The following is a 16,593-nucleotide window of genomic DNA, read 5'->3' on the forward strand; positions in this document are numbered from 1 at the left end:
CCGGGCCGCTTCATCCCACGATGCCGCCGAATCAAGATAAGACTAGTAACGGCAAGCAAATTGACAATATCGACGCCCACAACTACTTTGTGTTCTACTCGTGCATAGTAACTACGCATAGACCTAGCTCATGATGCCACTGTTGGGGAACGCAGCAGAAATTAAAAAATTTCTACGCATCACCAAGATCAATCTATGGAGTATTCTAGCAACGAGGGGAATAGGAGTGCATCTACATACCCTTGTAGATCGCGAGCGGAAGCGTTCAAGTGAACAGGGATGATGGAGTCGTACTCGCCGTGATCCAAATCACCGATGACCAAGTGCCGAACGGACAGCACCTCCGCGTTCAACACACGTACGGTTGGGAAGACGTCTCCTCCTTCTTGATCCAGCAAGGGGGAAGGAGAGGTTGATGAAGATCCAGCAGCACAACGGCGTGGTGGTGGATGCAGCAGGATCCCGGCAGGGCTTCGCCAAGCACAAGCGGGGAGGAGAGGTGTTACGGAGGGAGAGGGAGGCGCCAAGAGCAAGGTGCGGCTGCCCTCCCTCCCTTCCACTATATATAGGGGCTAGGGGGGGCGCATGCCCCCTTGAAGATCCCATCTAAAAGGGGGGGCGGCGGCCCCTGGGGGCAACGGCCCCCTTAGGGTTTCCAACCAGGGGGCGCACGCCCCTCGGGGGGCAACGGCCCCCTAGGGTTTCCAACCCTAGGCGTCTTGGGCCCTTGGGTGGGGCGCACCAGCCCATCAGGGGCTGGTTCCCACGCCACTTCAGCCCATGGGGCCCTCCGGGATAGGTGGCCCCATCCGGTGGACCCCCGGAACCCTTCTGGTGGTCCCGGTACAATACCGGTAACCCCCGAAACCTTCCCGCTGGCCGAAACTGGACTTCCTATATATAAATCTTTACCTCCGGACCATTCCGGAAGTCCTCGTGATGTCCGGGATCTCATACGGGACTCCGAACAACTTTCTGGTTACTGCATACTAATATCTCTACAACCCTATCGTCACCGAACCTTAAGTGTGTAGACCCTACGGATTCGGGAGACACACAGACATGACCGAGACGCCTCTCCGGTCAATAACCAACAGCAGGATCTGGATACCCATGTTGGCTCCCACATGCTCCTCGATGATCTCATCGGATGAACCACGATGTCGAGGACTTAATCAATCCCGTAGTCAATTCCCTTTGTCAATCGGTACGTTACTTGCCCGAGACTCGATCGTCGGTATCCCAATACCTTGTTCAATCTCGTTACCGGCAAGTCACTTTACTCGCACTGTAATGCATGATCCCGTGACCAACCCCTTGGTCACATTGAGCTCATTATGATGATGCATTACCGAGTGGGCCCAGAGATACCTCTCCGTCATACGGAGTGACAAATCCCAGTCTCGATTCGTGCCAACCCAACAGACACTTTCGGAGATACCCGTAGTGCACCTTTATAGCCACCCAGTTACGTTGTGACGTTTGATACACCCAAAGCACTCCTACGGTATCCGGGAGTTGCATAATCTCATGGTCTAAGGAAATGATACTTGACATTAGAAAAGCTCTCACAAAACGAACTTACACGATCTTTGTGCTATGCTTAGGTTTGGGTCTTGTCCATCACATCATTCTCCTAATGATGTGATCCCGTTATCAATGACATCCCCATGTCCATAGCCAGGAAACCATGACTATCTGTTGATCAACGAGCTAGTCAACTAGAGGCTCACTAGGGACACATTGTGGTCTATGTATTCACACATGTATTACGATTTCCGATGTGGGTTTCGTAGTAATTTCAAAAAAAATCCTACGCACACGCAAGATCATGGTGATGCATAGCAACGAGAGGGTGAGAGTGTGATCTACGTACCCTTGTAGATCGACGACGGAAGCGTTAACTTGGTTGATGTAGTCGTACGTCTCCACGGCCCGACCGATCAAGCACCGAAACTACGGCACCTCCGAGTTCTAGCACACGTTCAGCTCGATGACGATCCCCGGACTCCGATCCAGCAAAGTGTCAGGGAAGAGTTCCGTCAGCACGACAGCGTGGTGACGATCTTGATGTACTACCGTTGCAGGGCTTCGCCTAAGCACCGCTACAATATTATCGAGGACTATGGTGGAAGGGGGCACCGCACACTGCTAAGAATATGATCACGTGGATCAACTTGTGTGTCTAGGGTGCCCCCCTGCCCCCGTATATAAAGGAGCAAGGGAGGAGGAGGCCGTCCCTAGGAGGAGGGCGCGCCAAGGGGAGTCCTACTCCTTCTTTCCTAGTCCAACAAGGAGAAGGGGGAAAGGAGGAAAGTGGAGAAGGAAGGGAGAGGGGGGTCGCGCCCCAAACCCCTTGTCCAATTCGGACTAGGCTTGGTAGGGGCGCGCGCCACCTCCTGGCTCCTTCCCACTAAAGCCCATTAAGGCCCAATACTCTTTCCCGTATTCCCGTAACTCCCCTGTACTCCGAAAAATACCCGAATCACTCGGAACCTTTCCAGTGTCCGAATATAGTCGTCCAATATATCGATCTTTACATCTCGACCATTTCGAGACTCCTCGTCATGTCCCCGATCTCATCCGGGACTCCGAACTCCTTCGGTACATCAAAACTCATAAACTCATAATATAACTGTCATCGAAACCTTAAGCGTGCGGACCCTACGGGTTCAAGTACAATGTAGACATGACCGAGACACATCTCCGGTCAATAACCAATAGCGGGACCTGGATGCCCATATTGGCTCCTACATATTCTACGAAGATCTTTATCGGTCAGACCGCATAACAACATACGTTGTTCCCTTTGTCATCGATATGTTATTTGCCCGAGATTCGATCGTCGGTATCCAATACCTAGTTCAATCTCGTTACCGGCAAGTCTCTTTACTTGTTCCGTAATACATCATCCCGCAACTAACTCATTAGTTGCAATGCTTGCAAGGCTTCAGTGATGTGCATTACCAAGAGGGCCCAGAGATACCTCTCCGACAATCGGAGTGACAAATCCTAATCTCGAAATACGCCAACCCAACATGTACCTTTGGAGACACATGTAGAGCTCCTTTATGATCACCCAGTTACGTTGTGACGTTTGCTAGCACACAAAGTGTTCCTCCGGCAAACGGGAGTTGCATAATCTCATAGTCATAGGAACATGTATAAGTCATGAAGAAAGCAATAGCAACATACTAAACGATCGGGTGCTAAGCTAATGGAATGGGTCATGTCAATCAGATCATTCACCTAATGATGTGATCCCGTTAATCAAATAACAACTCTTTGTCCATGGTTAGGAAACATAACCATCTTTGATTAACGAGCTAGTCAAGTAGAGGCATACTAGTGACACTCTGTTTGTCTATATATTCACACATGTATTATGTTTCCGGTTAATACAATTCTAGCATGAATAATAAACATTTATTATGATATAAGGAAATAAATAATAACTTTATTATTGCCTCTAGGGCATATTTCCTTCAGTCTCCCACTTGCACTAGAGTCAATAATCTAGTTCACATCACCATGTGATTTAACACTAATAGTTCACATCTTTATGTGATTAGTTCACATCTTCATGTGACCAACACCCAAAGGGTTTACTAGATTCAGTAATCTAGTTCACATCGCTATGCGATTAACACCCAAAGAGTACTAAGGTGTGATCATGTTTTGCTTGTGAGAGAAGTTTAGTCAACGGGTCTGCCACATTCAGATCCATATGTATTTTGCAAATTTCTATGTCAACAATGCTCTGCACAGAGCTACTCTAGCTAATTACTCCCACTTTCAATATGTATCCAGATTGAGACTTAGAGTCATCTGGATTAGTGTCAAAACTTGCATCGACGTAACCCTTTACGACGAACCTTTTTGTCACCTCCATAATCGAGAAACATATCCTTATTCCACTAAGGATAATTTTGACCGCTGTCCAGTGATCTACTCCTAGATCACTATTGTACTCCCTTGCTAAAATCAGTGTAGGGTATACAATAGATCTGGTACACAGCATGGCATACTTTATAGAACCTATGGCCAAGGCATAGGGAATGACTTTCATTCTCTTTCTATCTTCTGCCGTGGTCGGGTTTTGAGTCTTACTCAATTTCACACCTTGTAACACAGGCAAGAACTCTTTCTTTGACTGTTCCATTTTGAACTACTTCAAAATCTTGTCAAGGTATGTACTCATTGAAAAAACTTATCAAGCATCTTGATCTATCTCTATAGATCTTGATACTCAATATGTAAGCAGCTTCACCGAGGTCTTTCTTTGAAAAACTCCTTTCAAACATTCCTTTATGCTTTGCAGAATAATTCTACATTATTTCCGATCAACATTATGTCATTCACATATACTTATCAGAAATGTTGTAGTGCTCCCACTCACTTTCTAGTAAATACAGGCTTTACCGGAAGTCTGTATAAAACTATATGCTTTGATCAACTTATCAAAGCGTATATTCCGACTCCGAGATGCTTGCACCAGTCCATAGATGGATCGCTGGAGCTTGCATATTTTGTTAGCACCTTTAGGATTGACACAACCTTCTGGTTGTATCATATACAACTCTTCTTTAATAAATCTATTAAGGAATGCAGTTTTGTTTATCCATTTGCCAGATTTCATATAATGCGGCAATTGCTAACATGATTCGGACAGACTTAAGCATAGATACGAGTGAGAAACTCTCATCGTAGTTAACACCTTGAACTTGTCGAAAACCTTTTGTGACAATTCTAGCTTTGTAGATAGTAACACTACTATCAGCGTCCGTCTTCCTCTTGAAGATCCATTTATTCTCAATTGCTTGCAGATCATCGGGCAAGTCAACCAAAGTCCATACTTTGTTCTCATACATGGATCCCATCTCATATTTCATGGTCTCAAATCTGGGCTCACCATCGCTTCTTCATAGTTCGTAGGTTCATCATGGTCAAGTAGCATGACCTTCAGAACAAGATTACCATACCACTCTGGTGCGGATCTCACTCTGGTTTACCTACGAGATTCGGTAGTAACTTGATCTGAAGTTACATGATCATCATCATTAGCTTCCTCACTAATTGGTGTAGTAGTCACAGGAACAGATTTCTGTGATGAACTACTTTCCAATAAGGGAGAAGGTACAATTACCTTATCAAGTTTTACTTTCCTCTCACTCACTTCTTTCGAGAGAAACTCCTTCTCTAGAAAGGATCCATTCTTAGCAACGAATGTATTTCCTTCGGATCTGTGATAGAAGGTGTACCCAACATTTTCTTTTGGGTATCCTATGAAGACGCACTTCTCCGATTTGGGTTTGAGCTTATCAGGTTGAAACTTTTTCACATAAGCATTGCAACCTCAAACTTTAAGAAATGACAGCTTAGGTTTCTTGCCAAACCATAGTTCATACGGTGTCGTCTCAACAGATTTAGATGGTGCCCTTTTAACATGAATGCAGCTGTCTCTAATGCATCACCCCAAAACGATAGTGGTAGATCGGTAAGAGACATCATAGATTGCACTATATCCAATAAAGTACGGTTATGACGTTCGGACACACCATTATGCTGTGGTGTTCCATGTGGCATGAGTTTGTGAAACTATTCCACATTGTTTTAATTGAAGATCAAACTCGTAACTCAAATATTTGTCTCCGCGATCAGATCGTAGAAACTTTATTTTCTTGTCACGATGATTTTCCACTTCACTCTGAAATTCTTTGAACTTTTCAAATGTTTCAGACTTATGTTTCATTAAGTAGATATACCCATATCTGCTTAAGTCATCTGTGAAGGTCAGAAAATAATGATACCCTCCCCGAGCCTTAACACTCATCGGATCGCATACATCAGTATGTATTTATTTCCAATAAGTCAGTTGCTCGCTCCATTGTTCTGGAGAACGGCGTTTTAGTCATCTTGCCCATGAGGCATGGTTCGCAAGTACCAAGTGATTCATAATCAAGTGGTTCCAAAAGTCCATCAGTATGGAGTTTCTTCATGCGCTTTACACCGATATGACCTAAACGGCAGTGCCACAAATAAGTTGCACTATCATTATTAACTTTGCATCTTTTGGTTTCAATATTATGATTATGTGTATCACTACGATCAAGATCCAACGAACTATTTTCATTGGGTGTGTAACCATATAAGGTTTTATTCATGTAAACAGAACAACAATTTATTCTCTTACTTAAATGAATAACCGTATTACAATAAACATGATCAAATCATATTCATGCTCAACGCAAACACCAAATAACACTTATTCAGGTTCAACACTAATCCCGAAAGTATAGGGAGTGTGCGATGATGATCATATCAATCTTGGAACCACTTCCAACACACATCGTCACTTCACCCTTAACTAGTCTCTGTTTATTCTACAACTCCTGTTTCGAGTTACTAATCTTAGCAACTGAACTAGTATCAAATACTGAGGGGTTGCTATAAAAACTAGTAAAGTACACATCAATAACATGTATATCAAATATACTTATGTTCACTTTGACATCCTTCTTATCTGCCAATCACTTGGGGTAGTTCAGCTTCCAGTGACCAATCCCTTTGCAGTAGAAACACTTAGTCTCAGGCTTAGGACCAGACTTGGGCTTCTTCACTTGAGCAGCAACTTGCTTGTTGTTCTTCTTGAAGTTCCCCTTCTTCCCTCTGCCCTTTTCTTGAAACTAGTGGTCTTGTCTACCATCAACACTTGATGTTTTTCTCGATTTCTACCTTCGTCAATTTCCGCATTACGAAGAGCTTGGGAATCGTTTCCGTTATCCCTTGCATATCATAGTTCATCACGAAGTTCTACTAACTTGGTGATGGTGACTAGAGAATTCTGTCAATCAGTATCTTATCTGGAAGATTAACTCCCACTTGATTCAAGCGATTGTAGTACTCAGACAATCTGAGCACATGCTCACTAGTTGAGCGATTCTCCTCCATCTTTTAGCTATAGAACTTGTTGGAGACTTCATATCTCTCAACTCGGGTATTTGCTTGAAATATTAACTTCAACTCCTGGAACATCTCATATGCTCCATGACGTTCAAAACATCTTTGAAGTCCCGATTCTAAGCCATTAAGCATGGTGCACTAAACTATCAAGTAGTCATCATATTGAGCTAGCCAAACGTTCATAACGTCTGCATATGCTCCTGCAATAGGTCCGTCACCTAGCGGTGCATCAAGGACATACTTCTTCTGTGCAGCAATGAGGATAAACCTCAGATCACGGATCCAATCCGCATCATTTCTACTAACATCTTTCAACACAATTTTCTCTAGGAACATATCAAAATAAACACAGGGAAGCAACAACGCGAGCTATTGATCTACAACATAATTTGCAAAATACTACCAGGACTAAGTTCATGATAAATTTAGGTTCAATTAATTTACTTAAAGAACTCCCACTTATATAGACATCCCTCTAATCCTCTAAGTGATTACGTGACCCAAATCAACTAAACCATGTCCGATCATCACGTGAGATGGAGTAGTTTCATTGGTGAACATCACTATGTTGATCATATCTACTATATGATTCATGCTCGACCTTTCGATCTCCGTGTTCCGAGGCCATATCTGTATATGCTTGGCTCGTCAAGTATAACCTGAGTATTCTGCGTGTGCAACTGTTTTGCACCCGTTGTATTTGAACATAGAGCCTATCACACCCGATCATCACGTGGTGTCTCAGCACGAAGAACTTTCGCAACGGTGCATACTCAGGGAGAACACTTCTTGATAATTAGTGAGAGATCATCTTATAATGCTACCGTCAATCAAAGCAAGATAAGATGCATAAAAGATAAACATCACATGCAATCAATATAAGTGATATGATATGGCCATCATCATCTTGTGCTTGTGATCTCCATCCTCGAAGCACCGTCGTGATCACCATCGTCACCGGCGCGACACCTTGATCTCCATCGTAGCATCGTTGTCGTCTCGCCAATCTTATGCTTCCACAACTATTGCTACCGCTTAGTGATAAAGTAAAGCATTACAGCACGATTGCATTGCATACAATAAAGCGACAACCATATGGCTCCTGCCAGTTGCCGATAACTCGGTTACAAAACATGATCATCTCATACAATAAAATTTAGCATCATGTCTTGACCATATCACATCACAACATGCCCTGCAAAAACAAGTTAAACGTCCTCTACTTTGTTGTTGCAAGTTTTACGTGGCTGCTACGGGCTTAAGCAAGAACTAATCTTACCTACGCATCAAAACCACAACGATAGTTTGTCAAGTTGGTGCTGTTTTAACCTTCACAAGGACCGGGCGTAGCCACACTCGGTTCAACTAAAGTTGGAGAAACTGTCACCCGCTAGCCACCTTTGTGCAAAGCACGTCGGGAGAACCGGTCTCGGTAAGCGTACGCGTAATGTCGGTCTGGGCCGCTTCGTCCAACAATACCGTCGAACCAAAGTATGACATGCTGGTAAGCAGTATGACTTATATCGCCCACAACTCACTTGTGTTCTACTCGTGCATATAACATCAACACATAAAACCTAGGCTCGGATGCCACTGTTGGGTTTCGTAGTAATTTCAAAAAAATTCCTACGCACACGCAAGATCATGGTGATGCATAGCAACGAGAGGGGGAGAGTGTGATCTACGTACCCTTGTAGATCAACAACGGAAGCGTTAACTTGGTTGATGTAGTTGTACGTCTCCACGGCCCGACCGATCAAGCACCGAAACTACGGCACCTCCGAGTTCTAGCACACGTTCAGCTCGATGACGATCCCCGGACTCCGATCCAGCAAAGTGTCGAGGAAGAGTTCCGTCAGCACGACGGCGTGGTGACGATCTTGATGTACTACCGTTGTAGGGCTTCTCCTAAGCACCGCTACAATATTATCGAGGACTATGGTGGAAGGGGGCACCGCACACGGCTAAGAATATGATCACGTGGATCAACTTGTGTGTCTAGGGTGTCCCCCTGCCCCCGTATATAAAGGAGCAAGGGAGGAGGAGGCCGGCCCTAGGAGGAGGGCGCGCCAAGGGGAGTCCTACTCCCACCGGGAGTAGGACTCCTTCTTTCCTAGTCCAACTAGGAGAAGGGGGGAAAGGAGGGAAGTGGAGAAGGAAGGGAGAGGGGGGCCGCGCCCCAAACCCCTTGTCCAATTCGGACTGGGCTTGGGAGGGGCGCGCGCCACCTCCTGGCTCCTTCCCACTAAAGCCCATTAAGGCCCAATACTCTTTCCCGTATTCCCGTAACTCCCCGGTACTCCGAAAAATACCCGAATCACTCGGAACCTTTCCGATGTCCGAATATAGTCGTCCAATATATCGATCTTTACGTCTCGACCATTTCGAGACTCCTCGTCATGTCCCCGATCTCATCCGGGACTCCAAACTCCTTCGGTACATCAAAACTTATAAACTCATAATATAACTGTCATCAAACCTTAAGCGTGCGGACCCTACGGGTTCGAGAACAATGTAGACATGACCGAGACACGTCTCCGGTCAATAACCAATAGCGGAACCTGGATGCCCATATTGGCTCCTACATATTCTACGAAGATCTTTATCGGTCAGACCGCATAACAACATACGTTGTTTCCTTTGTCATCGGTATGTTATTTGCCCGAGATTCGATCGTCGGTATCCAATACCTAGTTCAATCTCGTTACCGGCAAGTCTCTTTACTTGTTCCGTAATACATCATCCCGCAACTAACTCATTAGTTGCAATGCTTGCAAGGCTTCAGTGATGTGCATTACCGAGAGGGCCCAGAGATACCTCTCCGACAATCGGAGTGACAAATCCTAATCTCGAAATACGCCAACCCAACATGTACCTTTGGAGACACATGTAGAGCTCCTTTATGATCACCCAGTTACGTTGTGACGTTTGCTAGCACACAAAGTGTTCCTCCGGCAAACGGGAGTTGCATAATCTCATAGTCATAGGAACATGTATAAGTCATGAAGAAAGCAATAGCAACATACTAAACGATCGGGTGCTAAGCTAATGGAATGGGTCATGTCAATCAGATCATTCACCTAATGATGTGATCCCGTTAATCAAATAACAACTCTTTGTCCATGGTTAGGAAACATAACCATCTTTGATTAACGAGCTAGTCAAGTAGAGGCATACTAGTGACACTCTGTTTGTCTATGTATTCACACATGTATTATGTTTCCGGTTAATACAATTCTAGCATGAATAATAAACATTTATCATGATATAAGGAAATAAATAATAACTTTATTATTGCCTCTAGGGCATATTTCCTTCATCTGGATAATACAATTATAGCATGAATAATAGACAATTATCATGAACAAGGAAATATAATAATCATTTTATTATTGCCTCTAGGGCATATTTCCAACAGGGCGTTGTGGCTTACCACTGCGGGCTTATTCATGAGAATTAGAGTTTTGCACCCATGGCACCAATTGTGATGCCATGGATGCGTTTTGCGTAAATCCAATATAAAAAGGGAATACAGCACGCATTGTACGCTTAGGCATTCAAGTTCACTAGGTAATTAGTACTCTTCATAACAACTAGTAACACTTCAAGTTTCTTTGAGTTAACAAACCAACATCAAAATATGACGTGCATCTTAACTAAGTAACTAAGAGTTCTTCGGCTAGGAGATATTTGACTGGACCTTATTTCTAAATAAGATCTACAACAACCATCATCTGGAAGTTGTTGTTCCTTACCGTGATGACCACTGTTGTGTCAACCATTAGTCGTTGTCTCTTTCCCTTCAGGAATTCCCGCTAGCCGGCCTCATAGAACGATATGCGGCCGTCTATATCCGTCTTGTATCGAACGCTGGTGACATGACCTACTGCTCCAAGGCTTACTCTATCCATGCCGACAGCATGGATGTCATCGGCACAAATAATCTTCATAGGTAATTTCTATGATCCCCGTGATTAAAAACAAAATAGAGCACGCAATGTTAGACATCTTGCCATATAGTGTTATGAACAAAAAAAGAAAAGAAAAGACATCCCATGATGTGTTTCACGATGTTGGTCTTGATAAAGCAATGCACAAATGGCCTCCCCAAGTGGTGCACACTTGATGGTACGATCGCGATGAGTTTGGCCTTCTCATCCTCATTGAGCTCTTTCATTCTTTGAGAGAAAATTGCATAATTGTATGGATCATCATCGCCATCATCTCCGCTACCCTCATCATTTTCCTCATCCTCATCCTCATGCTCCTGACTGCTATCGTCATCCTTGCTAGCATCATCATCATCTTGGCTCTCATCATCATCATCATACTGGGAATCCTAGCATCATCCTCGTCAAGCTCATCATCTTGGTCGGAGAAATACTTAATCCTTAACTTGTTGACCACTTTCTTCAAGTAAAAGCCTATGTACTCTCCCCCGATGAGCTTATTATTTGAAATGTACTTGTTCCATCCATCGCCTCCTATGATGGTTTTATCCTTTTGTTTACAAATGTCAATTTTGTACCATTGCGCTTGACCATCCAAAAAGTTGAAACTGTCACCAATTAAATTATTGAATTGGACCTTACATTGCATGAGATACACTATATGATAATTAAGAATAATGTAGTTAATAATTAATGGTATGCACAGTACAGCAAGTGGTTAGAATTAAATGGTGAACATTGTAACAACAGACTTTTTGAATCCATCCCTCAAGAAGAGCCCGAATTCTACAGCATGGGATAAACTATCCATATAGGGATTGTCAAAAAAAGTGAAAGAAAACATTTCACTGCTTTTCTCTCCTCATTTCTAGCTGTTTTCTCCGACAACACGTAGGCAACCACCGCGGCGACAGAACCAGACCAAAACTTCCACACGTAATTAATTAATGAGTCAGTCAAACGCACTGTTTAATTTGTGGATGAATGGTAATTAGCTAAGCTGCTGTGGAGTAGCAAGATGCATGTACTCACCTTGCCAGCTAGCTGAATATATTCATTGCTGGCGATGGTAATCTATCTGTATGTAGTGCTAATAAGAAAGCTTGAAGCTAGGGCATGCACGCCGTCGTGGTTGTCGATGTGGATCAGTTGAGCATGTGTTTTTCTTTCCATTTTCGCCCGCAAATCTGTACGTCTTGTACTAGGGGAAATACACTTTGGTTCCTAATTGTATATGCACCTTATATAGGGATTTTTTTAATATTTAAATAAAAAGTCAAAATAGGTAAGAACTATTTTGACAAAAAACTTGACTTATTTTTGCACTAGTATATAAATTTTCATGAAAAAAACAAAGTTGACTTCACAGCAAAAAAGACAAAATTGATTTGCTGTTATAGGTCATTATTAATATTATTTTGGCCAAAATTTTATCTTTTTTGAAAAGAAGTCAAAGGAAGATTTTCCTTTTGTGATTTTTTTCTCACGAGTACAATAAAAGGTCAAATTTATGTAAAAAATAATTTTAGGAACTTTTGACCTTTTGTTGAATTACTATTTTTTTTTCATATAGGGTGTAGATGTTCCCATAGACCAAAAATCTGCCTCCCTTGTACTAGCTGCTATACTAGTTTGTCCCCGGCCTGGCGTCGAAGGTACGACCTGGAGATAGAAGCAGCCAGTCTCCGACGATACATTACCAGATTTCAGATGTTCGATCTCTCGATTTTCTTTGTCAAAACACGAACCTTGTCAAACATCTTTCCGCATGTTGTTTCTGTGGGGTGGACGTACTCACTGTTGCGTAGGTGCTGGATCGATTGGGCGAAGATCGATCGGTCGGGGTCTCGGGTCAAATGGACGTGCCTAGTTTTGAACTTTCCAAGGCGAACGGGAAACATCTTTCTGCGGCTCGTTTCTTCAGGGCTCAGAACAGCGTCCTTGCAGCCACAGAGATACTCTTGGGCCGTCGAACGGGCTCAGATATGACTATTTCTGAACCACGGTCAATTAAAAATAATTATCCTAATTAACATAGTTCAATCAAAAGGGGATGTAGCTCAATTGGTAGAGCGCTAATCAATGCGGAATAGAGGCACGGGGTTCGATTCCTCGCATCTCCAATCCAAATATTTTGTTTCCGTCGTCGTGGTATTCTTTTTCGGCCCTGCGCGATTGAATGTCACTTCCATGTTTTGCAATTGGGCTTGAAGGTTGGTCAAATCCATATATAGGAACAGCCTGTTATTGGGCTGGAGGCCCCCCCTCCCTCTCTTAGCAATAAACATGCTGACGGACCAGCACAGTTCGAAGTGCCTAACTTAATGAACCCAGAGGAAGATCATGCCAATTGTAGACGCAAATTTATGTGAAACTGAAATTAGTTTGCAACATAGAAAAGCATATATAGTAGGCCATGGTGGATATGCCTCCTTGGAATTCCTGAAGAAGACGCCATAGAAAGATCAGGCCATCCACATGTGATCGGGCGGCCATTGACGTGTGAGTTTGTCCATCGATGCTTGGCCAATGCGTTCCTGTATTTGAGGAAGTTCAGTGGTTACTGCTGCTATGTTAATTTGAATGAACCAGGGAAAGATCCCTGATTTTCCAAGTAAAAAGAACATTCGCGAATGTATGACTAGTTTCTAACTTTTTAGCTTTTCCCTGACACTGCAATTTCTGTGCTCAACACAGAAATGGCACCGCCGGCCGTCCGGTTCTCATCGCTCGTGCACCAGATGTTCCCCGTCGCCGAGCTCCACCTCCACCTCGCCGCCGCTGCCACCGGCATCGCCGAACAGCAACTCGATCTCCTCGAGCGTCTTGCCGCTCGTCTCGGGCACGAACCAGTGCACGAACGCCACGGACAGCGCCGAGACGGCCGCGAACGCCGTGAACGCGCCGGCCACGGACACGGCGCGGCAGATGGACAGGAAGGACATGGCCACGGCGCCGCTGGTCAGCCGGTTCACCGCCAGGCCGAGGCCCACCGCCTGCGCGCGCAGCCTCAGCGGGTAGATCTCCGAGCTCAGCACCATGTTGATGGGCCCGATGCCCACCGAGAAGAAGGCCACGAAGCCGCACACCGTCAAGATGGCCAGCGCGATCGCCGCGCCGCCTGGCAGCGCGCCGCGCGACAGCAGGGAGAGCGTCGCGGCGAGCACGGCAAGGCAGGCGGTGATGCCGACCGTGCTGATGAGGAGTAGGGGCTTCCTGCCGACGCGGTCTACCAGAAGTATGGCGATCACGATGAAGATCGTCTTGGAGAGCCCCACCGCGACGGTGGCGGCCAGGAGGTGGCCCTCCGTGGCGATGCCGGCGTCCCGGAATATGGTCGGACTGTAATACACCAGTGCGTCGATGCCTGTGGCCTGCTGGAAGAACTGGACGCCCAGCCCGGCGAGCATCATCCGGCGGACGACCGGCGACGGCCTCATAATTTCTCTCCAAACCGCTTTGCCGGCGCTCGTCACGCGCGCCGACTCCTCGATCTCGGCGAGCCTCTCCTGCGCCTCGCCCTCGGTCTCCGTGACCGTGAGGAGCACGGCACGCGCCTCGCCGGTGCGGCCCTGCATGACGAGCCACCGCGGGGACTCCGGGATCACCGTGAGCACGTAGGCGACGGAGATGGACGGGAGGATGCCGGCGGCGAGCATGACGCGCCAGTTGACGTGGTCGGGGAGGCCCGCGAAGGCGAGGTTCGAGACGTAGCCGAGGAGGATGCCGAAGCTTATGAATATCTCCGGGAGGGAGGCGAGCGAGCCCCGCAGAGCCGCCGGGGAGATCTCCGAGATGTACACCGGCGCGACCATGAGGCCGAACCCGATGCCGATGCCGGCCAGCAGCCTCCCGGCCATGAGCGCGGCGAAGGACGGCGCGAGAGCCATCACGGCCGCGCCGGCCTGGAAGATGGCGGCCGCGAGCCCGATGGTCCGCTTCCGGCCTATGGCGTCGGACGTCCTGCCGGCGGCGAGGCTGCCGAGGAGCGAGATGAAGCTGAGGCAGCCGACGAGCACCTCCTGCTGCACCTCGTCGATGTGGAGGTCCTTCTGGATGAAGATGATGCAGCCGCTCATCACGCCGACATCTGCAGAGACACACGGCAACAAAGCGAAAGCTTTGACAAATCTGCATCAAGAAACGCCATTGAGGGAGGCAGAGCTCCGCTGCTCACCGTACCGTAGCCGAGGAGGACGTGGTTGAGGGAGGCGAAGACGGAGCAGAGGAACACGTGTCTCCTCGCGCCGCCGCGAACACGGACCCCGCCGCCGACGCCGTCCTCCTTCTCCACCTCCGGGTCCGGCGGGAGCACGTCGTCCATGCGCACGTACCTGCTCTTCCTCCCCAAGAACCCGGCCATGCCGCCGCCGTTGGCCGCCGTGCCGGCGCCACGAAGCTCCATGGATGCTCTTCCAAGATTCAGCGTGGACTCTGAGTGGCAAAATCGCCGGCCATGGATCTGAGGGAGGAGGGAGACCAAGAGGAGGAGAAACCGAGGAATTTCTTAATCAAATCGTGCTACTTGTTTAACTGCAAGTTGGAAAAGGTAGCGTTTTTAACTTTTTACTTCCCCCGGCTCATAATACAAGACAAAAATCTCAAGAAAGGATCGTAATGTTTTAACTTTTTATATTATTGGGATGGAAGGAGTATTATATATATGATTCTGTTGCGGTGCTTTCTTTTACAAGAAAACTAGACCACATAGCGAAGAGTACAAATACTAGAGCAAGTCAAAGGTGTCATTGCATCACCCACACTGAGCCAGACAGAATTTGTTGTAGTAGACGGTCACGCCATCGCGAATCTTCTCGAAGGACTCGATGACGCCAGGAAACAGGGATCTTCACAAATTTTCGGATGTGCTTGTTGTGTCACTTAGAATAGGACTGATCACTTCACTGGCCAGGAGTTGGTATGAACTTGTGATCAGCTCGCTAATTTTCAGCGTCATGCATGTTGAATATTTATTGCTCGCTGCACATTGATGAACTCTCAGGCTGTCAACCAATTAAGGCCCTGTTTGGTTCATACTCCCTCCATTTTTGTTTGTTGGGCGCATCTCCAAATCCTTGATTTTTCAGAATAGGAGAGATTTAAGGCGTGTTTCATTAATCACAGAATTAATTGTGGCGTTTGGTGCATGCGGTGCTCTCTTTCCTTCCTCCTTTCAATTCTGCATGCAAGTGGGAACACGTCAGTTTTTGTTGAGGTGTGAATGGAGAAGGATTTGCATGCAGCAGCTTTTGATCTCCTTTTCACACCGCATCCCCATTCCTTGGTGTATAAAAGAAGAGCCATTTGCTTTGCTATTCCTTGAACCAGCGAGGGGGAAGCCAAATGGAGAAGGAAGTTGAGGTTCATGGAGAAGGAGAGATGGAGGGCGTCCATGGAGAAGGAGAGGTGGAGGGCGTCCATGGAGAAGGAGAGGTGGAGGGCGAGGTGGATGCCGTCCATGTCGAGGTGGATGGCGATGTGGAGATCACGCAAGGCCAAGTACAAGAACTAGAGGATGAATTTCAGAGGGTTGATAAAAACATCCAGGATCTTTTTCATAGAGTGGATCGTGCAACCAATGTCGACGCTACAGATGCAAGGATTTCGGCTAGGTACGTCCGCACCGCTAACCTCGTGCAAGATGTGTCACACAGAACCTACTCCAACCCGACATCAACTT

At 46.1% G+C, this 16,593-nt stretch overlaps 2 protein-coding genes across 3 annotated transcripts in view; both read right to left on the reverse strand.

Moving 5' to 3' along the window:
- Positions 1-11,724, reverse strand: part of LOC147987670 (uncharacterized) — a 31,595-nt gene extending 19,871 nt beyond the window's left edge. Inside the window, exons 1-2 of the mRNA XM_087542474.1 lie at positions 11,666-11,724; positions 11,295-11,521 (exon numbers count right to left, since the gene is read on the reverse strand). Of these exons, the coding sequence (XP_087398600.1) occupies positions 11,295-11,521; positions 11,666-11,724 (286 nt within the window). The remainder of the gene's footprint in view (positions 1-11,294; positions 11,522-11,665) is intronic.
- A 1,416-nt stretch (positions 11,725-13,140) lies between these two features.
- On the reverse strand, positions 13,141-15,428 carry LOC125534508 (putative polyol transporter 4). Of its 2 annotated transcripts, XR_007294502.2 has the most exons (3): positions 15,096-15,428; positions 13,567-15,003; positions 13,141-13,450 (listed from the first exon to the last, which is right to left on the reverse strand). XR_007294502.2 is itself a non-coding variant. In XM_048697714.2 (2 exons), the coding sequence occupies exons 1-2, from the start codon at positions 15,316-15,318 to the stop codon at positions 13,637-13,639; spliced, it is 1,590 nt and encodes a 529-aa protein (XP_048553671.1). In that variant the 5' UTR covers positions 15,319-15,428; the 3' UTR covers positions 13,457-13,636. The 2 variants fall into 2 exon arrangements, 1 of the variants encoding a protein (XP_048553671.1); XM_048697714.2 differs by lacking the exon at positions 13,141-13,450 and having other exon boundaries at positions 13,457-15,003.
- Positions 15,429-16,593: the final 1,165 nt, after the last annotated feature.

The sequence above is a fragment of the Triticum urartu genome, chromosome 2A (genome assembly GCF_056163025.1).
Source record: "Triticum urartu cultivar PI428250 chromosome 2A, HENAU_Tu73, whole genome shotgun sequence".
NCBI classification, from domain to species: Eukaryota; Viridiplantae; Streptophyta; class Magnoliopsida; order Poales; family Poaceae; genus Triticum; species Triticum urartu.

What these genes read in the sequence shown, in the direction of transcription:
- LOC125534508 (XM_048697714.2), bottom strand. Translation starts at nt 15,318, where the DNA reads ATGGAGCTTCGTGGCGCCGGCACGGCGGCCAACGGCGGCGGCATGGCC. An exon ending in CCACGTCCTCCTCGGCTACG is followed by an intron (nt 15,004 to 15,095) that starts GTACGGTGAGCA and finishes GTGTCTCTGCAG; the next exon opens with ATGTCGGCGTGATGAGCGGC.